This window comes from Ranitomeya imitator, chromosome 7 (assembly GCF_032444005.1).
Source record: "Ranitomeya imitator isolate aRanImi1 chromosome 7, aRanImi1.pri, whole genome shotgun sequence".
In the NCBI taxonomy this organism is placed as follows: Eukaryota; Metazoa; Chordata; class Amphibia; order Anura; family Dendrobatidae; genus Ranitomeya; species Ranitomeya imitator.
The window spans coordinates 219,583,358-219,607,896 of NC_091288.1; the positions used below are offsets into that span (position 1 = coordinate 219,583,358).

The window sequence follows — 24,539 nt, forward strand, 5'->3', positions numbered from 1 at the left end:
CACACAGCACAGTGATATCTGTAGCCCTATATACCGACCACGCACTGACTCCAGGATTGTAGACCCCTGTGATGAGGGGACACACCGCGATCTAACATGTCACCACACAGCACAGTGATATCTGTAGCCCTATATACCGACCACGCACTGACTCCAGGATTGTAGACCCCTGTGATGAGGGAACACACCGTGATCTAACATGTCACCACACAGCACAGTGATATCTGTAGCCCTATATACCGGCCACGCACTGACTCCAGGATTGTAGACCCCTGTGATGAGGGGACACACCGCGATCTAACATGTCACCACACAGCACAGTGATATCTGTAGCCCTATATACCGGCCACGCACTGACTCCAGGATTGTAGACCCCTGTGATGATGGTTAGTGGACACCCACAGTGTATAACCTCCTGCCCCACGCCCTGGGTTATAACCTCCAGCCCCTCACCCTCAGGGTATAACCTCCTGCCCCACGCCCTGGGTTATAACCTCCAGCCCCTCACCCTCAGGGTATAACCTCCTGCCCCACACCCTCAGGGTATAACCTCCAGCCCCTCACCCTCCCAGTGTATAACCTCCAGCCCCTCACCCCCAGTGTATAACCTCCTGCCCCACGCCCCGGGTTATAACCTCCAGCCCCTCACCCTCAGGGTATAACCTCCTGCCCCACGCCCTCAGGGTATAACCTCCAGCCCCTCACCCTCCCAGTGTATAACCTCCAGCCCCTCACCCCCAGTGTATAACCTCCTGCCCCACGCCCCGGGTTATAACCTCCAGCCCCTCACCCTCAGGGTATAGCCTCCAGTCCCTCACCCCGTGTATAACCTCCAGCCCCTCACCCCCAGTGTATAACCTTCAGCCCCACGCCCCGGGTTATAACCTCCAGCCCCTCACCCCCAGTGTATAACCTCCAGCCCCACGCCCCGGGTTATAACCTCCAACCCCCTCACCCCCAGTGTATAACCTCCTGCCCCACGCCCTGGGTTATAACTTCCAGCCCCTCACCCTCAGGGTATAGCCTCCAGTCCCTCGCCCCGGGTTATAACCTCCAACCCCTCACCCCCAGTGTATAACCTCCAGCCCACTCGCCCCTGCGTATAACCTCCGGCCCCCTCGCCCTCAGGGTATAATCTCCAGCCCCTCGCCCCTGTGTATAACCTCTGGCCCCTTGCCCCTGTGTATAATCTCCGGCTCCTCGACCCCAGGGTATAACCTCCAGCCCCTCACTCCCAGTGTATAGCAGCGGCTGGTGGTGCAGACTTCCCTCATACCAGCACGGTCCTGCAATATGAGCCTTGGGTAACGAGTCCGTCCATGACATTTCTTCCTCCTCAACCTTCCTCATCACCCGTGAAATTGGAAAGAGCCACAACAACTCAGCCACAAAGTGGAGACCCCGAAACACTGCAGAGGGGTGGGGGGGGACAAGTGCTGAGGGCAGTAAAGTCGCCACCGCTCTTCTGACCCCATAGCTGCAGGTTCCAGGCCTCTGGTACAAACACTGCGCCCCCGCCGGGAGCTTCATGGCTGAGCAGCTGCATGCAGCCGTACATCACCAAGCACAATACCGAGCATCGGATGGAGTGGTGTAAAGCCGCCACCACTGGACTCTGGAGGAGACGTGTCCTGTGCAGTGACGGATCACACTTCAATATCTGCATCTGATGGACCTTTTCTGTCCCCCATGACTGTGCCCAGTGCAAAAGGTCCATAGAGTCATGGGGGGAGATCATGGGCACAGAGCCCGGACCCCAACTCCACCATGTAATGGAGATCATGAGCCCGGCCTCCCCCTACATCAGGGTCCGACCTCACAAGCTATTCTGAAGGAAGAATCCCCACAGAGGTCTCCGAAATCTTGTAGAAATCCTTCTCAATAGAGCGGGAGGCATTATATCTGCAGAGCGACGACTCCATATTAATAATGTCTGGGGGTGTAGAAGGGGAGGTCAGGAAAATTCCTGGAGGGGCACTTATCTCCATGAGTGTTCTTAGCGTCAATTTTACACAATGACCACAAGATGGCACCATCACCCCGAGAAAAACCTGCATGAGGGATGAAGAAAGGTCTGCGGCACATCCCTGGGATCACGGCTCCGTCCAGAGGCTCCGCACCGCCACACAGCACAAAACAGCGCAAAGTGCTATAATTTATTGTACTATAATCAATATGACAATGTAATAAATTAACATAAATTAATGCATTTTTATTGGTAAATTATGAGGTTCTTTTCACACTTTTCAAAATCACGGTAAAACCATTCAGGATTTATGGAGATTTTGAAAGAATAGCAGCAAAAATGATTTACCGCAGTTTCACAACATGTGACCGCAGGATAGAGGTGCATATGTAAACACGTGTGAGGGTCCTTCCATTGTGGTCCCTTATCAAGCCCCCCACTGTGCAGACAGGTGACTGCAGACAATCATGTATTTCTGTAAACAGGAGCTCCCCCTAGTGGTAACTGCAATCATGTATCTCTGTATACAGGGAGCTCCCCCTAGTGGTGGCTGCAGACAGGATCTTATCATGTATCTCTGTATACAGGGAGCTCCCCCTAGTGGTGGCTGCAGACAGGATCTTATCATGTATCTCTGTACACAGGGAGCTCCCCCTAGTGGTGGCTGCAGACAGGATCCTATCATGTATCTCTGTATACAGGGAGCTCCCCCTAGTGGTGGCTGCAGACAGGATCCTATCATGTATCTCTGTATACAGGGAGCTCCCCCTAGTGGTAACTGCAATCATGTATCTCTGTATACAGGGAGCTCCCCCTAGTGGTGGCTGCAATCATGTATCTCTGTATACAGGGAGCTCCCCCTAGTGGTGACTGCAGACAGGATCTTATCATGTATCTCTGTATACAGGGAGCTCCCCCTAGTGGTGGCTGCAGACAGGATCTTATCATGTATCTCTGTATACAGGGAGCTCCCCCTAGTGGTGACTGCAGACAGGATCTTATCGTGTATCTCTGTATACAGGGAGCTCCCCCTAGTGGTGGCTGCAGACAGGATCTTATCGTGTATCTCTGTATACAGGGAGCTCCCCCTAGTGGTGGCTGCAGACAGGATCTTATTGTGTATCTCTGTATACAGGGATCTCCCCCTAGTGGTGGCTGCAGACAGGATCTTATCGTGTATCTCTGTATACAGGGAGCTCCCCCTAGTGGTGACTGCAGACAGGATCTTTTCGTGTATCTCTGTATACAGGGAGCTCCCCCTAGTGGTGACTGCAGACAGGATCTTATCGTGTATCTCTGTATACAGGGAGCTCCCCCTAGTGGTGACTGCAGACAGGATCTTATCGTGTATCTCTGTATACAGGGATCTCCCCCTAGTGGTGACTGCAGACAGGATCTTATCATGTATCTCTGTATACAGGGAGCTCCCCCTAGTGGTGACTGCAGACAGGATCTTATCGTGTATCTCTGTATACAGGGATCTCCCCCTAGTGGTGACTGCAGACAGGATCTTATCGTGTATCTCTGTATACAGGGATCTCCCCCTAGTGGTGACTGCAGACAGGATCTTATCGTGTATCTCTGTATACAGGGAGCTCCCCCTAGTGGTGACTGCAGACAGGATCTTATCGTGTATCTCTGTATACAGGGATCTCCCCCTAGTGGTGACTGCAGACAGGATCTTATCGTGTATCTCTGTATACAGGGATCTCCCCCTAGTGGTGACTGCAGACAGGATCTTATCGTGTATCTCTGTATACAGGGATCTCCCCCTAGTGGTGACTGCAGACAGGATCTTATCGTGTATCTCTGTATACAGGGATCTCCCCCTAGTGGTGACTGCAGACAGGATCTTATCGTGTATCTCTGTATACAGGGATCTCCCCCTAGTGGTGACTGCAGACAGGATCTTATCGTGTATCTCTGTATACAGGGATCTCCCCCTAGTGGTGACTGCAGACAGGATCTTATCGTGTATCTCTGTATACAGGGAGCTCCCCCTAGTGGTGGCTGCAGACAGGATCTTATCGTGTATCTCTGTATACAGGGATCTCCCCCTAGTGGTGACTGCAGACAGGATCTTATCGTGTATCTCTGTATACAGGGAGCTCCCCCTAGTGGTGGCTGCAGACAGGATCTTATCGTGTATCTCTGTATACAGGGATCTCCCCCTAGTGGTGACTGCAGACAGGATCTTATCGTGTATCTCTGTATACAGGGAGCTCCCCCTAGTGGTGGCTGCAGACAGGATCTTATCGTGTATCTCTGTATACAGGGATCTCCCCCTAGTGGTGACTGCAGACAGGATCTTATCGTGTATCTCTGTATACAGGGATCTCCCCCTAGTGGTGACTGCAGACAGGATCTTATCGTGTATCTCTGTATACAGGGATCTCCCCCTAGTGGTGACTGCAGACAGGATCTTATCGTGTATCTCTGTATACAGGGAGCTCCCCCTAGTGGTGGCTGCAGACAGGATCTTATCGTGTATCTCTGTATACAGGGAGCTCCCCCTAGTGGTGGCTGCAGACAGGATCTTATCGTGTATCTCTGTATACAGGGAGCTCCCCCTAGTGGTGGCTGCAGACAGGATCTTATCGTGTATCTCTGTATACAGGGAGCTCCCCCTAGTGGTGGCTGCAGACAGAATCTTATCATGTATCTCTATATACAGGGAGCTCCCCCTAGTGGTGACTGCAATCATGTATCTCTGTATACAGGGAGCTCCCCCTAGTGGTGACTGCAGACAGGATCTTATCATGTATCTCTGTATACAGGGATCTCCCCCTAGTGGTGGCTGCAGACAGGATCTTATCATGTATCTCTGTATACAGGGAGCTCCCCCTAGTGGTGTCTGCAGACTGGATCTTATCATGTATCTCTGTATACAGGGAGCTCCCCCTAGTGGTGACTGCAGACAGGATCTTATCATGTATCTCTGTATACAGGGATCTCCCCCTAGTGGTGGCTGCAGACAGGATCTTATCATGTATCTCTGTATACAGGGATCTCCCCCTAGTGGTGGCTGCAGACAGGATCTTATCATGTATCTCTGTATACAGGGAGCTCCCCCTAGTGGTGACTGTAGACAGGATCTTATCATGTATCTCTGTATACAGGGAGCTCCCCCTAGTGGTGGCTACAGACAGGATCTTATCATGTATCTCTGTATACAGGGAGCTCCCCCTAGTGGTGACTGCAGACAGGATCTTATCATGTATCTCTGTATACAGGGAGCTCCCCCTAGTGGTGACTGCAGACAGGATCTTATCATGTATCTCTGTATACAGGGAGCTCCCCCTAGTGGTGGCTGCAGACAGGATCTTATCATGTATCTCTGTATACAGGGAGCTCCCCCTAGTGGTGACTGCAGACAGGATCTTATCATGTATCTCTGTATACAGGGAGCTCCCCCTAGTGGTGACTGCAGACAGGATCTTATCATGTATCTCTGTATACAGGGAGCTCCCACTAGTGGTGGCTGCAGACAGGATCTTATCATGTATCTCTGTATACAGGGAGCTCCCCCTAGTGGTGGCTGCAGACAGGATCTTATCATGTATCTCTGTATACAGGGAGCTCCCACTAGTGGTGGCTGCAGACAGGATCTTATCATGTATCTCTGTATACAGGGAGCTCCCCCTAGTGGTGGCTGCAGACAGAATCTTATCATGTATCTCTGTATACAGGGAGCTCCCCCTAGTGGTGACTACAGACAGGATCTTATCATGTATATCTGTATACAGGGAGCTCCCCCTAGTGGTGACTGCAGACAGGATCTTATCATGTATATCTGTATACAGGGAGCTCCCCCTAGTGGTGGCTGCAGACGGGATCTTATCATGTATCTCTGTATACAGGGAGCTCCCCCTAGTGGTGGCTGCAGACAGGATCTTATCATGTATCTCTGTATACAGGGAGCTCCCCCTAGTGGTGACTGCAGGCAGGATCTTATTATGTATATCTGTATACAGGGAGCTCCCCCTAGTGGTGACTGCAGACAGGATCTTATCATGTATCTCTGTATACAGGGAGCTCCCCCTAGTGGTGACTACAGACAGGATCTTATCATGTATATCTGTATACAGGGAGCTCCCCCTAGTGGTGACTGCAGACAGGATCTTATCATGTATATCTGTATACAGGGAGCTCCCCCTAGTGGTGGCTGCAGACAGGATCTTATCATGTATATCTGTATACAGGGAGCTCCCCCTAGTGGTGGCTGCAGACAGGATCTTATCATGTATCTCTGTATACAGGGAGCTCCCCCTAGTGGTGACTGCAGACAGGATCTTATTATGTATCTCTGTATACAGGGAGCTCCCCCTAGTGGTGGCTGCACAGGATGTTATCATGTATCTCTGTATACAGGGAGCTCCCCCTAGTGGTGACTGCAGACAGAATCTTCTTATGTCTAAGCAGATGATTTGGAGCTCTGTATCAGAAAAAATGGCAGACTAGGCAAGATATTCACTTTAATCCTTAGAAACACGTCAAAAACTCTTTGTAAACGACTTTGCCTCTCCCCTTTTCACGTCCCATCTGTTATGAGATTCCCACAGCTCATTTTTTGCGGCCCCCTCTATTGGCCAGGGTGTCTCCCTCTCCAGAGGATCCAGGGTCTGTATATTACACCCATCAGTATTCAGCTTGGTTACATATAGGATTGTACACAGGATGAGTCCTGGCCGACTTTTCTGTGCCCTTAAATAAAATGTTCTCTGCTGGTTAGAATGGCAGTGATATAGAATATATACAGTGGGGCAAAAAAGTATTTAGTCAGTCAGCAATAGTGCAAGTTCCACCACTTAAAAAGATGAGAGGCGTCTGTAATTTACATCATAGGTAGACCTCAACTATGGGAGACAAACTGAGAAAAAAAAATCCAGAAAATCACATTGTCTGTTTTTTTAACAATTTATTTGCATATTATGTTGGAAAATAAGTATTTGGTCAGAAACAAAATTTCATCTCAATACTTTGTAATATATCCTTTGTTGGCAATGACAGAGGTCAAACGTTTTCTGTAAGTCTTCACAAGGTTGCCACACACTGTTGTTGGTATGTTGGCCCATTCCTCCATGCAGATCTCCTCTAGAGCAGTGATGTTTTTGGCTTTTCGCTTGGCAACACGGACTTTCAACTCCCTCCAAAGGTTTTCTATAGGGTTGAGATCTGGAGACTGGCTAGACCACTCCAGGACCTTGAAATGCTTCTTACGAAGCCACTCCTTCGTTGCCCTGGCGGTGTGCTTTGGATCATTGTCATGTTGAAAGACCCAGCCACGTTTCATCTTCAATGCCCTTGCTGATGGAAGGAGGTTTGCACTCAAAATCTCACGATACATGGCCCCATTCATTCTTTCATGTACCCGGATCAGTCGTCCTGGCCCCTTTGCAGAGAAACAGCCCCAAAGCATGATGTTTCCACCACCATGCTTTACAGTATGTATGGTGTTTGATGGATGCAACTCAGTATTCTTTTTCCTCCAAACATGACAAGTTGTGTTTCTACCAAACAGTTCCAGTTTGGTTTCATCAGACCATAGGACATTCTCCCCAAACTCCTCTGGATCATCCAAATGCTCTCTAGCAAACTTCAGACGGGCCCGGATATGTACTGGCTTAAGCAGTGGGACACGTCTGGCACTGCAGGATCTGAGTCCATGGTAGCGTAGTGTGTTACTTATGGTAGGCCTTGTTACATTGGTCCCAGCTCTCTGCAGTTCATTCACTAGGTCCCCCCGCGTGGTTCTGGGATTTTTGCTCACCGTTCTTGTGATCATTCTGACCCCACGGGGAGGGATTTTGCGTGGAGCCCCAGATCGAGGGAGATTATCAGTGGTCTTGTATGTCTTCCATTTTCTAATTATTGCTCCCACTGTTGATTTCTTCACTCCAAGCTGGTTGGCTATTGCAGATTCAGTCTTCCCAGCCTGGTGCAGGGCTACAATTTTGTTTCTGGTGTCCTTTGACAGCTCTTTGGTCTTCACCATAGTGGAGTTTGGAGTCAGACTGTTTGAGGGTGTGCACAGGTGTCTTTTTATACTGATAACAAGTTTAAACAGGTGCCATTACTACAGGCAATGAGTGGAGGAAAGAGGAGACTCTTAAAGAAGAAGTTACAGGTCTGTGAGAGCCAGAAATCTTGATTGTTTGTTTCTGACCAAATACTTATTTTCCACCATAATATGCAAAAAAAATGTTAAAAAAAACAGACAATGTGATTTTCTGGATTTTTTTTTCTCAGTTTGTCTCCCATAGTTGAGGTCTACCTATGATGTAAATTACAGACGCCTCTCATCTTTTTAAGTGGTGGAACTTGCACTATTGCTGACTGACTAAATACTTTTTTGCCCCACTGTAGATAAATGGAAATATACATATAGGCCGTCGCTCAGACACCGCTGATTACCCGGCTGCGGAGGAGGATTTCTCATCTAGTTTTATATTATTATAAGAGAACATTGGATATTTCTGATTCAGCCGCTGTAGTAACGATCCCAGCCTGTAGGTGGTGAGTGAGGAAGTAAATCACGTCAGAAAGATCTCCACCTAGAGACTGTGAGTGGTACTGCAATGTGCAGGCTGTAGTGACCGCTGCCCCATTATCTGTACTGTATAGTGACCGGTGCCCCATTATCTGTACTGTATAGTGACCGGTGCCCCATTATCTGTACTGTATAGTGACCGGTGCCCCATTATCTGTACTGTGCAGTGACCGGTGCCCCATCATCTGTCCTGTATAGTGACCGGTGCCCATTATCTGTACTGTATAGTGACCGGTGCCCATTATCTGTACTGTATAGTGACCGGTGCCCCATTATCTGTACTGTATAGTGACCGGTGCCCCATTATCTGTACTGTATAGTGACCGGTGCCCCATTATCTGTACTGTGCAGTGACCGGTGCCCCATCATCTGTACTGTACAGTGACCGGTGCCCCATCATCTGTACTGTACAGTGATCGGTGCCCCATTATCTGTACTGGATAGTGACCGGTGCCCCATTATCTGTACTGGATAGTGACTGGTGCCCCATTATCTGTACTGGATAGTGACCGGTGCCCCATTATCTACTGGATAGTGACCGGTGCCCCATTATCTACTGGATAGTGACCGGTGCCCCATCATCTGTACTGTACAATGACTGGTGCCCCATTATCTGTACTGTATAGTGACCGGTGCCCCATTATCTGTACTGTACAGTGACCGGTGCCCCATTATCTGTACTGTACAGTGACCGATGCCCCATTATCTGTACTGGATAGTGACCGGTGCCCCATTATCTGTACTGTATAGTGACCGGTGCCGCATTATCTGTACTAGATAGTGACCGGTGCCTCATTATCTACTGCATAGTGACCGGTGCCCCATTATCTGTACTGGATAGTGACCGGTGCCCCATTATCTGTACTGTATAGTGACCGGTGCCGCATTATCTGTACTGGATAGTGACCGGTGCCCCATTATCTGTACTGTATAGTGACCGGTGCCGCATTATCTGTACTGGATAGTGACCGGTGCCTCATTATCTACTGCATAGTGACCGGTGCCCCATTATCTGTACTGGATAGTGACCGGTGCCCCATTATCTGTACTGTACAGTGACCGATGCCCCATTATCTGTACTGGATAGTGACCGGTGCCCCATTATCTGTACTGTATAGTGACCGGTGCCGCATTATCTGTACTGGATAGTGACCGGTGCCTCATTATCTACTGCATAGTGACCGGTGCCCCATTATCTGTACTGGATAGTGACCGGTGCCCCATTATCTGTACTGTATAGTGACCGGTGCCGCATTATCTGTACTGGATAGTGACCGGTGCCTCATTATCTACTGCATAGTGACCGGTGCCCCATTATCTGTACTGTATAGTGACCGGTGCCCCATTATCTGTACTGTATAGTGACCGGTGCCCCATTATCTGTACTGTATAGTGACCGGTGCCCCATCATCTGTACTGTATAGTGACCGGTGCCCCATCATCTGTACTGTATAGTGACCGGTGCCCCATTATATGTACTGTACAGTGACCGGTGCCCCATTATCTGTACTGTATAGTGATCGGTGCCCCATTATCTGTACTGTATAGTGACCGGTGCCCCATTATCTGTACTGTATAGTGACCGGTGCCCCATTATCTGTACTGTATAGTGATCGGTGCCCCATTATCTGTACTGTATAGTGACCGGTGCCCCATTATCTGTACTGTATAGTGACCGGTGCCCCATTATCTGTACTGTATAGTGATCGGTGCCCCATTATCTGTACTGTATAGTGACCGGTGCCCCATTATCTGTACTGGATAGTGACCGGTGCCCCATTATCTGTACTGTATAGTGACCGGTGCCGCATTATCTGTACTGGATAGTGACCGGTGCCTCATTATCTACTGCATAGTGACCGGTGCCCCATTATCTGTACTGTATAGTGACCGGTGCCTCATTATCTACTGTATAGTGACCGATGCCCCATTATCTGTACTGTATAGTGATCGGTGCCCCATTATCTGTACTGTATAGTGACCGGTGCCCCATTATCTGTACTGTATAGTGACCGGTGCCCCATTATCTGTACTGTATAGTGACCGGTGCCCCCCATTGTCGGGGTCATTTGCTCTTTTCCCCCTCCTCAAAGCTCCTCACCCAGGCCACTGTACGCCGCTTGCTCTCCTCCCAGCTGAACAGCGGTTGGTAGCCGAAGTGCCGCTCCGCCTTGTCCGTCTGCACGGTGAACGTGGTGCTGGCCACCGCCAGGGTGTAGGAGTTCAGTATCGGGGCGTAGGTACAGAACGGGTGGAGGAGCCACTGCAGAACAGAATTCAGCAGCGCCAACAAGTAGAGCAGGAAATACGGCACCAGCGGGCGCGAGCCGACCGTCCGGAACCCGCAGGATGACAGGAACTCCATATTGAAGTCCTCGTAGCTCTTATACGGAGAGTGGTCGTAGCAGAAGTACACCTGGCCGCCCAGAGCGGACGGGCGTTCCTGCAGCTGGCGGGCCGCCAGGAGATGCATCCAGGCCACGTTACCTGCAGGAGGACAGGGAGATGAGAGGATGAGGTGTAACGTCCTGCAGCAGAACTATGAATGCAGCTCTGGGTGGGATGTTCTCACCGACATAGACGCGTCCGTGTTCTGTGGATGACGGGATGGCTCTGAACACCCGCCGGCCCTTCTTCAGGCCCCGCTGGTAGAACTGCCTCATGAGCTCGTGGCCCTCGCCGTAGATCCCAGTGGGGCGCAGCGCGCAGGTGTAGAGGGTCTTCCCGCCTTTTATCTGTGCGCACAACGTAAGTTATCCACCCGCCATGATCTCACACACCACGCGCACAGTGCTGACCCCCGCGGGCCGCTCAGGGCGTTACCTTCATCCCGTTGGCCTCCAGCACCAGCTTCTCGGCCTTGGACTTGCTCAGCGGGTACGGCTGGTTGTGGTAGACGGTGTATACCGTGTCCTCGTTACCCCTGCAACCGGCAGAGCGGAGAAGCTTCTTAAAGGACAGCAACCCCAATGTCGGAGGCTCAGAACAGGTCTGAAATGGCTGACAACAGGGAACAGTAGACAGCACACACATTACCTATAGAAGGGATCCTTGTGTAAATTGGGCCCCACGACCTCCATGCTGCTGGTGTAGAGCAGGTACTGGATCCCTTCCTCCTCGCAGACCCTCAGCACGTTCTCCGTCCCTGCGGACAAAGGAGCGATCGCCGGTCACCGAGCTGCCGACCATTCACGTCTACAGAAGGGTCACATGGGGGGGATATGACCCGGGGGGCCGCCACAGGCCAGGGCCACACAGATACTCATCTACGTGTCGCCACCTGGTGGTCATTGCTGGAGCTGGAACATTTTCAGGCAATAGACGGGCGAGCTCCGACAACATTCACACCGTGCACCATAAGCTGACGAGTGTCTACGGGCGCAGGAGGAAAATCCGGAGGAATTCTCCCCCCAAGATGAGGCTGTGACATGAATTTTCCTACATATGTGGAGCTGCACAATGTGACTCATGTCGGGTCCAGAGGCCGGAAATACGGTAATAAAATGTACAACATGTGCGGTATAATAATCCGCACGATACTGGAAAAGCACCGTCATCACAAAACACTCCGCTCAGTGGAGTGTCCCCGAAAGTCGGAGCTCTGACACCGTCACCCACAGGAGCAAGGAACTCTGTAGATGTGTACATAGGGGCGGTATTATAGGAGTTATATTCTTGTACATAGGAGCAGTATTATAGTTATATTCTTGTACATAGGGGCAGTATTATAGTAGTTATATTCTTGTACATAGGAGCGGTATTATAGGAGTTATATTCCTGTACATAGGGGGCAGTATTATAGTAGTTATATTCTTGTACATAGGGGCGGTATTATAGTAGTTATATTCTTGTACATAGGGGCGGTATTATAGTAGTTATATTCTTGTACATAGGGACGGTATTATAGTAGTTATATTCTTGTATATAGGAGCAGTATTATAGTAGTTATATTCTTGTACATAGGGGCAGTATTATAGTAGTTATATTCTTGTACATAGGGGCAGTATTATAGTAGTTATATTCTTGTACATAGGGGCAGTATTATAGTAGTTATATTCTTGTACATAGGGGCAGTATTATAGTAGTTATAGTCTTGTACATAGGGGCAGTATTATAGTAGTTATATTCTTGTACATAGGGGCAGTATTATAGTAGTTATATTCTTGTACATAGGGGCGGTATTATAGTAGTTATATTCTTGTACATAGGGGCGGTATTATAGTAGTTATATTCTTGTACATAGGGGCAGTATTATAGTAGTTATATTCCTGTACATAGGGGGCAGTATTATAGTAGTTATATTCTTGTACATAGGGGCAGTATTATAGTAGTTATATTCTTGTACATAGGGGCAGTATTATAGTAGTTATATTCTTGTACATAGGGGCAGTATTATAGTAGTTATATTCTTGTACATAGGGGCAGTATTATAGTAGTTATATTCTTGTACATAGGGGCAGTATTATAGTAGTTATATTCTTGTACATAGGGGCAGTATTATAGTAGTTATATTCTTGTACATAGGGGCAGTATTATAGTAGTTATATTCTTGTACATAGGGGCAGTATTATAGTAGTTATATTCTTGTACATAGGGACAGTATTATAGTAGTTATATTCTTGTACATAGGGGCAGTATTATAGTAGTTATATTCTTGTACATAGGGGCAGTATTATAGTAGTTATATTCTTGTACATAGGGACAGTATTATAGTAGTTATATTCTTGTACATAGGGGCAGTATTATAGTAGTTATATTCTTGTACATAGGGACAGTATTATAGTAGTTATATTCTTGTACATAGGGAGCAGTATTATAGTAGTTATATTCTTGTACATAGGGGCAGTATTATAGTAGTTATATTCTTGTACATAGGGGCAGTATTATAGTAGTTATATTCTTGTACATAGGGGCAGTATTATAGTAGTTATATTCTTGTACATAGGGACAGTATTATAGTAGTTATATTCTTGTATATAGGAGCAGTATTATAGTAGTTATATTCTTGTACATAGGGGCAGTATTATAGTAGTTATATTCTTGTACATAGGGGCAGTATTATAGTAGTTATATTCTTGAACATAGGGGCAGTATTATAGTAGTTATATTCTTGTACATAGGGACAGTATTACAGTAGTTATATTCTTGTACATAGGGAGCAGTATTATAGGAGTTATATTCTTGTACATAGGGACAGTATTATAGTAGTTATATTCTTGTACATAGGAGCAGTATTATAGTAGTTATATTCTTGTACATAGGGGTAGTATTATAGTAGTTATATTCTTGTACATAGGGGCAGTATTATAGTAGTTATGTTCTTGTACATAGGAGCAGTATTATAGGAGTTATAGTCTTGTACATAGGGGCAGTATTATAGGAGTTATATTCTTGTACATAGGGACAGTATTATAGTAGTTATATTCTTGTATATAGGAGCAGTATTATAGTAGTTATATTCTTGTAGATAGGAGCAGTATTATAGTAGATATATTCTTGTACATAGGGGCAGTATTATAGGAGTTATAGTCTTGTACATAGGGGCAGTATTATAGGAGTTATATTCTTGTACATAGGGGCAGTATTATAGGAGTTATAGTCTTGTACATAGGGGCGATATTATAGTAGTTATATTCCTGTACATAGGGGCAGTATTATAGTAGTTATATTCCTGTACATAGGGGCAGTATTATAGTAGATATATTCTTGTAGATAGGGACAGTATTATAGTAGTTAAATTCTTGTACATAGGGGCAGTATTATAGTAGTTATATTCTTGTATATAGGAGGCAGTGTTATAGTAGTTATATTCTTGTACATAGGAGGCAGTATTATAGTAGTTATATTCTTGTACATAGGGAGCAGTATTATAGTAGTTATATTCTTGTACATAGGGAGCAGTATTAAAGTAGTTATATTCTTGTACATAGGGAGCAGTATTAAAGTAGTTATATTCTTGTACATGGAGCAGTATTATAGTAGTTATATTCTTGTACATAGGAGGCAGTATTATAGTAGTTATATTCTTGTACATAGGGGCAGTATTATAGTAGTTATATTCTTGCACATAGGGGACAGTATTATAGTAGTTATATTCTTGTACATAGTGGCAGTATTATAGTAGTTATATTCTTGTATATAGGGGGCAGTATTATAGTAGTTATATTCTTGTACATAGGAGCAGTATTATAGTAGTTACATAGTAACATAGTAACATAGTAACATAGTAACATAGTTAGTAAGGCCGAAAAAAGACATTTGTCCATCCAGTTCAGCCTATATTCCATCATAATAAATCCCCAGATCTACGTCCTTCTACAGAACCTAATAATTGTATGATACAATATTGTTCTGCTCCAGGAAGACATCCAGGCCTCTCTTGAACCCCTCGACTGAGTTCGCCATCACCACCTCCTCAGGCAAGCAATTCCAGATTCTCACTGCCCTAACAGTAAAGAATCCTCTTCTATGTTGGTGGAAAAACCTTCTCTCCTCCAGACGCAAAGAATGCCCCCTTGTGCCCGTCACCTTCCTTGGTATAAACAGATCCTCAGCGAGGTATTTGTATTGTCCCCTTATATACTTATACATGGTTATTAGATCGCCCCTCAGTAGTCTTTTTTCCAGACTAAATAATCCTAATTTCGCTAATCTATCTGGGTATTGTAGTTCTCCCATCCCCTTTATTAATTTTGTTGCCCTCCTTTGTACTCTCTCTAGTTCCATAGTTATATTCTTGTACATAGGGGCAGTATTATAGTAGTTATATTCTTGCACATAGGGGACAGTATTATAGTAGTTATATTCTTGTACATAGGGGCAGTATTATAGTAGTTATATTCTTGTACATAGGAGCGGTATTATAGTAGTTATATTCTTGTATATAGGGACAGTATTATAGTAGTGATATTCTTGTATATAGGGACAGTATTATAGTAGTTATATTCTTGCACATAGGGGACAGTATTATAGTAGTTATATTCTTGTACATAGGGGCAGTATTATAGTAGTTATATTCTTGTACATAGGAGCGGTATTATAGTAGTTATATTCTTGTATATAGGGACAGTATTATAGTAGTTATATTCTTGTACATAGGAGCAGTATTATAGTAGTTATATTCTTGTACTTAGGGGCAGTATTATAGTAGTTATATTCTTGTACTTAGGAGCAGTATTATAATTATATTCTTGTACATAGGGGCAGTATTATAGTAGTTATATTCTTGTACATAGGAGCATTATTATAGTAGTTATATTCTTGTACTTAGGGGCAGTATTATAGTAGTTATATTCTTGTACTTAGGAGCAGTATTATAATTATATTCTTGTACATAGGAGCAGTATTATAGTAGATATATTCTTATACATAGGGGGCAGTATTATAGTAGTTATATTCTTGTACATAGGAGCAGTATTATAGTAGTTATATTCTTGTATATAGGAGCAGTATTATAGTAGTTATATTCTTGTATATAGGGGCAGTATTATAGTAGTTATATTCTTGTACATAGGGAGCAGTATTATAGTAGTTATATTCTTGTACATAGGAGCAGTATTATAGTAGTTATATTCTTGTACATAGGGGCAGTATTATAGTAGTTATATTCTTGTACATAGGGGCAGTATTATAGTAGTTATATTCTTGTACATAGGGGCAGTATTATAGTAGTTATATTCTTGTACATAGGGGCAGTATTATAGTAGTTATATTCTTGTACATAGGGGCAGTATTATAGTAGTTATATTCTTGTACATAGGGACAGTATTATAGTAGTTATATTCTTGTACATAGGGGCAGTATTATAGTAGTTATATTCTTGTACATAGGGGCAGTATTATAGTAGTTATATTCTTGTACATAGGGGCAGTATTATAGTAGTTATATTCTTGTACATAGGGGCAGTATTATAGTAGTTATATTCTTGTACATAGGAGCAGTATTATAGTAGTTATATTCTTGTACATAGGGGCAGTATTATAGTAGTTATATTCTTGTACATAGGAGCAGTATTATAGTAGTTATATTGTTGTACATAGGAGCAGTATTATAGTAGTTATATTGTTGTACATAGGAGCAGTATTATAGTAGTTATATTCTTGTACATAGGGGCAGTATTATAGTAGTTATATTCTTGTACATAGGAGCAGTATTATAGTAGTTATATTCTTGTACATAGGAGCAGTATTATAGTAGTTATATTGTTGTACATAGGAGCAGTATTATAGTAGTTATATTGTTGTACATAGGGGCAGTATTATAGTAGTTATATTCTTGTACATAGGGGGCAGTATTATAGTAGTTATATTCCTGTACATAGGGGCAGTATTATAGTAGTTATATTCCTGTACATAGGAGCAGTATTATAGTAGTTATATTCCTGTACATAGGAGCAGTATTATAGTAGTTATATTCTTGTACATAGGAGCAGTATTATAGTAGTTATATTCTTGTACATAGGGACAGTATTATAGTAGTTATATTCCTGTACATAGGGGCAGTATTATAGTAGTTATATTCTTGTACATAGGGGCAGTATTATAGTAGGTATATTCTTGTACATAGGAGCAGTATTATAGTAGTTATATTCTTGCACATAGGAGCAGTATTATTGTATGGAAAGACAAGGTCCAGTATGTTGAAAATCTTCTAAAAGTCCATGTTTATTAGAACCAGTAAGGGTGACCAGGATTATGCTCCGTCTCATTAGCACAGTATGGCGATATTAAGCCCGTAGTGACGTGTATGTGAGAATATCTTCATCTATGCTGTAACATTCACTCTGGTGTATCCTCTGGATTTGGGGCAGATAATACCGCCGCACTTTCCTATCAGTGACGTTCTGGATCTGTGGTGGATATTGTTCCTGGACTCCATTAATGACGCACATGTTCACACTGATGTTTTTCTCGTTTTCTTTCCTACCTGTCACATTGACCGCTGTGATCTTGCTGGCTGGGACACGACCCCACACGTCCACCAGGCTGGCGGTGTGTATGACCACGTGAGCGCCACGGAGGGCGGATTGGACGTCCGCCAGAGACGAGATATCTCCTTGGATCAATCGGACCGTCACGTGGTCTGTGGCAGAAGAGAACAGGAGTCAACTCTTGTATTTCTGATGGTTCACAACATTTAAAGGGGAACGCCACCTCTGTGGTTAGAGTGGGAGGCTTCATGAGCCATTGCTGAGGCGCGGGGCCGTGTGCACCGATGTGACCACGTCCTGGCGGTAATCACACGCGGCCTGCTCCCGGGGAGACGCCCGCGCTGCTTATTCCGCGGTTTTGGCCGCAGAGTCTGGAACATTTGATTCATTTTCTGTTATTTTCTGTCCGTCCTTATAAAATAAGGAAGAATCCGAATCACAAATACTGCACTGAAGTCTGCTGCTGCCTCACTGCTGAGGCTCTGCCACAATGTATCAGGCCAGATAACCGCTCAGCTGCTGTGAGACTGTTACAAGGTATCTCAGGGTTTTGTGGAGTGGATACAGTGCGACAAACCCTCAGCTGTGATCAGTATTGGGTTTAGAGGGGTTTTCAGTTTCTGGATGTAAATGAGAATGTTCCGACTCACTGACAGCAAACAGAGGCTAAAAAAGGCGAGGAAAAAACAAGTTTAGAACAATAATTTACAATCTGAATGGAGACTTATTGCTCGTGACATTGTTTGCAGCAGTGATAATGTGGCAGCAGAAGTGACCGCAGCTGTGGCTGGGACTGGAGGATAAGACACGATAAGGCTGCAGCTCTGGCTGTGACTGGAGTATGACGATGGTGATGGCCGGCGATGCTGCGGTGGTACAGGACACAGGCGGACTCTGTGGGTTGTGGTTGTATTTCGGGACATCTCACTGTTCCCTCCCTTGTGCTTGGTCCCTACCCGGCACTTGTGAGATTTGGGGACTTTCTGGAAGGAGGAATTTATCAGTAATGAGATGATGACGACCTCAATTGTCGCAGCCTAATCGGGGGAACATGAAGCCTGTAGGCCCCAATGCAAAACCCCCTACACAGTCCAGACCTCCTGGGTCACAGCTCACCTTCTACTCCACGCCCTACCACCCGTCCCACTCCACGCCCTACTCCACGCCCTACCACCCATCCCACTCCACATCCTACTCCACGTCCTACCACCCGTCCCACTCCACATCCTACTCCACGCCCTACCACCCGTCCCACTCCACATCCTACTCCACGCCCTACCACCCGTCCCACTCCACGCCCTACTCCACGCCCTACCACCCGTCCCACTCCACATCCTACTCCACGCCCTACCACCCATCCCCCTCCACATCCTACTCCACGTCCTACCACCCGTCCCACTCCACATCCTACTCCACATCCTACTCCACGCCCTACCACCCATCCCACTCCACGCCCTACTCCACGCCCTACCACCCATCCCCCTCCACATCCTACTCCACGTCCTACCACCCGTCCCACTCCACATCCTACTCCACGCCCTACCACCCGTCCCACTCCACATCCTACTCCACGCCCTACCACCCGTCCCACTCCACGCCCTACTCCACGCCCTACCACCCATCCCACTCCACATCCTACTCCACATCCTACTCCACGTCCTACCACCCGTCCCACTCCACATCCTACTCCACGCCCTACCACCCGTCCCACTCCACATCCTACTCCATGCCCTACCACCCGTCCCACTCCACATCCTACTCCACGCCCTACCACCCGTCCCACTCCACATCCTACTCCACACCCTACCACCCGTCCCACTCCACGTCCTACCACCCGTCCCACTCCACGCCCTACCACCCGTCCCACTCCACATCCTACTCCACGCCCTACCACCCGTCCCACTCCACATCCTACTCCACGCCCTACCACCCGTCCCACTCCACATCCTACTCCACGCCCTACCACCCGTCCCACTCCACATCCTACTCCACGCCCTACCACCCGTCCCACTCCACGCCCTACTCCACGCCCTACCACCCATCCCACTCCACATCCTACTCCACGTCCTACCACCCGTCCCACTCCACATCCTACTCCACGCCCTACCACCCGTCCCACTCCACATCCTACTCCACGCCCTACCACCCATCCCACATCCTACTCCACGCCCTACCACCCGTCCCACTCCACATCCTACTCCACGCCCTACCACCAGTCCCACTCCACATCCTACTCCACGCCCTACCACCCGTCCCACTCCACATCCTACTCCACACCCTACCACCCGTCCCACTCCACGTCCTACTCCACGTCCTACCACCCGTCCCACTCCACATCCTACTCCACACCCTACCACCCCTCCCACTCCACGTCCTACCACCCGTCCCACTCCACATCCTACTCCACGTCCTACTCCACGTCCTACAACCCGTCCCACTCCACATCCTACCACCCGTCCCACTCCACATCCAACTCCACGCCCTACCACCCATCCCACTCCACATCCTACTCCACGTCCTACCACCTGACCCACTCCACACCCTACCACCCGTCCCACTCCACATCCTACTCCACACCCTACCACCCGTCCCACTCCACGTCCTACCACCCGTCCCACTCCACGCCCTACCACCCGTCCCACTCCACATCCTACTCCACGCCCTACCACCCGTCCCACTCCACATCCTACTCCACGTCCTACCACCCATCCCACTCCACGTCCTACTCCACACCCTACCACCTGTCCCACTCCACATCCTACTCCACACCCTACCACCCGTCCCACTCCACACCCTACCACCCGTCCCACTCCACATCCTACTCCACACCCTACCACCTGTCCCACTCCACGTCCTACCTCACGTTCCACTCCACGTTCTAGCCTCCGTCCTGACTTTGATTTGTTGGAGAAGACTAATTTGGAGCAGAAGATGTGGGCTGCAATAACCTGGGGAGGATAATGTCCTCCGTCCACCATCACATTACAGCTGCAGTCGGTAATAAAATGTCAACAATTATAGCCTTTGTTTCCGTTGTCATTATATAAATAAAGTTTATTAAAGCTAGTCGAGAATTTGTTCATACAGAAAAGTCCACAGGAACCAATCAGATTCCAGCTTCCATTCCATCTAGAACAGGTTTAAAAGTGAAAGCTAAACTCTGATTGGTTGCTATGGAGGGTCATATTTTGTTCTTCAAAGAAACTTTATTTAGCACAGTCCTGGAGGACACATTGTAGATAAGTGACAAATCTATAATATAACGGTGGAAGCGTCACTCTGTCCGAAGCCTTAATAGACTGCGCAGGCGCGACGCTCCTAGCGTTACATTATAGAAAATGCCGCCGAGAGCAGGGGGTCGGGAGCACGGGGGCGCCGTCTATTATAGATGCCGCCGAGAGCAGGGGGTCGGGAGCACGGGGGCGCCGTATGTGCGCCCTGATTATGCAAATAATCTGTCGACACAGTAAGTTTTTACTTATGCTATTCGTTTCGAGCGCCATTGTCTTGCTCTTCCTGGTGCCGGAATCGGCGCCTGCGCAGTCCGCGCTATCCGGCGCCATTTTCTTGAAGACACACTGCAGTGTGTCTTCAAGAAAATGGCGCCGGAAAGCGCGGACTGCGCAGGCGCCGATTCCGGCACCAGGAGGAGAAAGAAAATGGCGGCAGAACAGATCCCGCCCTCATTTCGCTGTGGCACTTCATGCCACAGCGATTTCTTACTTTTAGGCCCCCTGACTCCGGGCAATGAATGGCCGCCTTCTCCCGCAATCGGCGCATGCGCAGTTCGCGCTTTCCGGCGCCATTTTGTGGGAAACCTCAGTGTGTCTTCAAGAAAATGGCGGCGGAAAGTGCAGACTGCGCAGGCGCCGATTCCTGAAGCACCAGTCTGCACTTTTCGGCTCCATTTTCTTTAATGCTGCAGTCTATCTTCAACAAACTGTCTCCCTGACAGTGTCTTCTGCCATCACTCATTTAGTGAGCATAGTTACATAATTTGCTTCACTACTGCAGTGCCTCTTCAAAAAATTGTCCCCCTGAAAGTGTCTTCTGCCATCGCTTATTTAGTGACTTTCTACTGACTATATTTCTGAAATCACATTATTTTTACAAAAGTTTAGCAAGTTATTTGCCTCATATTTTCATAATAATGCCCCCCAAACAAGTTCTTTCTCATGAGGAAACTCAGGTAAAAAAAAATAAAAAGGGGCAGAGGCTCAAAAGGTTCGTAGAAGTAGAGTTAAAAAAACAGCACCTTACGTTGCAGCGTGAAAAAAAAACACTGTTAGAAAAAAGGCTGCCCGTCATAATCTCACCCAAATACAACAACAACAAATCCGCAAAGCTGAGGCTGAAAGGCATAAGTCTGCCCAACACTGCATGACAGAACATGAGCTTCACCAGCATCGCAAAACCAATGCTCACACAAAAAGAGCAGCCCGTGCTAAACAACCTGCCCGCTGGGGGAAGAATGTCAGAGTTCGCAACACTGCTTTGCTTGCTCAAAACTTCAATGAAAATGACATTGAACCATGCTATGCTGGCCCAATGAACAACATATGCTCATTTTGTTGCGCCGAACATTTCCAGAATGAAATTACAACAAACTGTTGTCATAATGGAACTATCATACTGGAAGAAGTACGAATGCATTCATATATTACTAATTGCATGAAGAGACTGGAACCAAACTCCAAGAATTTTATGGAAAACATAAGATCATTACAATAGTGCTAACGCTTTTGCGCACAAATTGACCAATCAATTCACAAGCGATCAGGTCCTTTCTGTTACAGAATCCACGGGCAAATTTACCTGCGTTGCACCCTAACCAACGTGAATCACCAACATACGCCCAGTTATATATTCTGGATTCAGCTCAAGCCTTGAATGAAAGAATGAAAAATCCAAAACAACAGTGGATGCATTCATAACGTTATGGAAAAGCTACAAACAATTCTCGAAGATATCAATCCTTTCTCCAGACAATACAAAAATATGTTGCTATTTGAACAAGAAGAAATACTAAAAGCAAATCTGGAAAACAGAATGCCTATTGAATATAGCATGCCTTTCATTAGAAACAAAGTAAATACTATGCACCCCGGCAGAATCATTGCTCCAACTGCCAGTGGGGAAATTGCTGCCATTTTCCCACAGCGCGGATGGTGCACCCCCAGAAAACCGTGACATTACCATTCATCCAAAAAGTGGCATTTTGCAAAATATATCTATTCTAAGTAGGCTCTGTGACCCAATGTGCTATCCTTTGCTTTTCCCTTATGGGGACTCTGGGTGGACTACAAAACTAAAAAAAAAAAGATGGTCGAGGAAATGTGACTCAACTTCAATGGTATGCATACCACTTTGCCATTCGTGATGGTGTCAAGGTGAAAATATATTTTCTTTATACTCTTTTGTACTTTTATATTCTTATGCTGTGAAACAATAAGTTTTCCCCCTTTATGCTTGCTAATGCAAATGTAATTGTATTTAAGATGGCTGCCAGTATTCCCTAGATTTGCTCTGCTAAAAAAGAGAGAACCTAAGTATCATTTCTCTTGAAATGGAAACTAAAAGTGACGTGGAGGAAGGAGGATCCATCAGATGACGTCAGACCAACCAGAAAGACTGAATACTAGACATATTGCTTAAACCCCGCCCTCTGCACACCTTCCCCCAATAGATCATATAATGTTGTGTATTAGAAAATAAAGTCAGTTGCTGTGACGTTGCTACACTATGTAGACACCCGAGCATGCAATGAGTTTGAACCAGCATTTTGTCTGACTCATTCTTATCCGGTACCAATGCTTTTATTCTAATTTGGAATGACTGGTGAAGGAAGGATATTGTCGTGACGACCCCGACAATGGTACTTTTAACCAGTTCCTTAATGCAGGAAAGCTGACACACCAATTTATGGTTGATGCCTATTGCAAAACTGAAGCTAACCGTTTGAATTGGGTGCGCAAAAATCAAAATACGATAAAAGCTGAAGAATATGATGTCCTTCAACAATTCGTTACCAACCACAATTTCATGGACATAGATATTCTGCCTGGAAAAGTCATATTGCCATCAACTTTCCAAGGAAGTCCCAGGAATATGGCACAAAACTACCAAGATGCCATGGCAATGGTCAGGAAATATGGCAAACCAGACCTATTTGTAACTGTAACGTGCAATCCAAAATAGAAGGAAATTAAAGATAATTTGCTGCCCAACAGCAACCATGCGACAGGCCGGATTTAGTAGCACGAGTCTTTAACATGAAGCTAAAATTGCTACTCGGAGACTTAACCACACACCACAGATTTGGACGTTCTAATGGTATGGTGTATGTAATCGAGTTCCAAAAAAAGAGGTCTCCCTCATGGACACATATTGGTATTTATGGCCCCGGAATACAAAGCATGGGATAAAGAAAGAATTGACAAAATTGTTTGTGCAGAGCTCCCGCACAAAGACACTCATCCAAAGCTTTATGAATCTGTAACATCTTGCATGATACACGGTCCATGTGGTCCACTTAATCCTAATGCACCATGCATGGACAATGGAAACTGTACTAAAGGCTTTCCCAAAGATTTCTGTTCTGAAACTAATAGCAATGTAAATGGATACCCTAAATACCAACGTCGGGATGATAACAACTTTGTTACACTTGGTGGAAACAAGATTGATAATAGATGGGTTGTGCCTTACAATCCTTATCTTTCCTTAAAATACAATGCCCACATAAACGCTGAGATTGGCAGTTCTATACAAAGTGTTAAATATTTGTTCAAATACGTTTCCAAAGGGCATGATTGTGCAAATCTCCAGTTTGTTACTTCTGCCACAGAACAAGAAGCTACGGTTGAATGGGATGAAGTAAAAAATTACTTGGAAACTCGATATGTAAGTGCGCCCGAAGCATGCTGGAGACTCAGGGAATATAAAATGCACCATCAAACTGATCATGTGGAAAGATTAAATGTCCACCTTGAACACAAGCAGACAATATGCTTCACACCAGGTAAAGAAGCTGAAGCTGTGCAGCAGAAAAACAACAAGTCTAAACTTCTTGCTTGGTTTAAACTGAATCGAGA

At 46.2% G+C, this 24,539-nt stretch overlaps 1 protein-coding gene across 1 annotated transcript in view; it reads right to left on the reverse strand.

Annotated features, from left to right (window-relative positions):
- Positions 1-6,424: 6,424 nt before the first annotated feature.
- HSD3B7 (hydroxy-delta-5-steroid dehydrogenase, 3 beta- and steroid delta-isomerase 7) overlaps positions 6,425-24,539 on the reverse strand; it is a 36,527-nt gene continuing 18,412 nt past the window's right edge. The window contains exons 3-8 of the mRNA XM_069735049.1: positions 17,442-17,597; positions 11,553-11,661; positions 11,340-11,439; positions 11,089-11,251; positions 10,618-11,003; positions 6,425-6,670 (exon numbers count right to left, since the gene is read on the reverse strand). Coding sequence (XP_069591150.1) covers positions 6,605-6,670; positions 10,618-11,003; positions 11,089-11,251; positions 11,340-11,439; positions 11,553-11,661; positions 17,442-17,597 — 980 coding nt within the window. The 3' untranslated portion in view covers positions 6,425-6,604. The remainder of the gene's footprint in view (positions 6,671-10,617; positions 11,004-11,088; positions 11,252-11,339; positions 11,440-11,552; positions 11,662-17,441; positions 17,598-24,539) is intronic.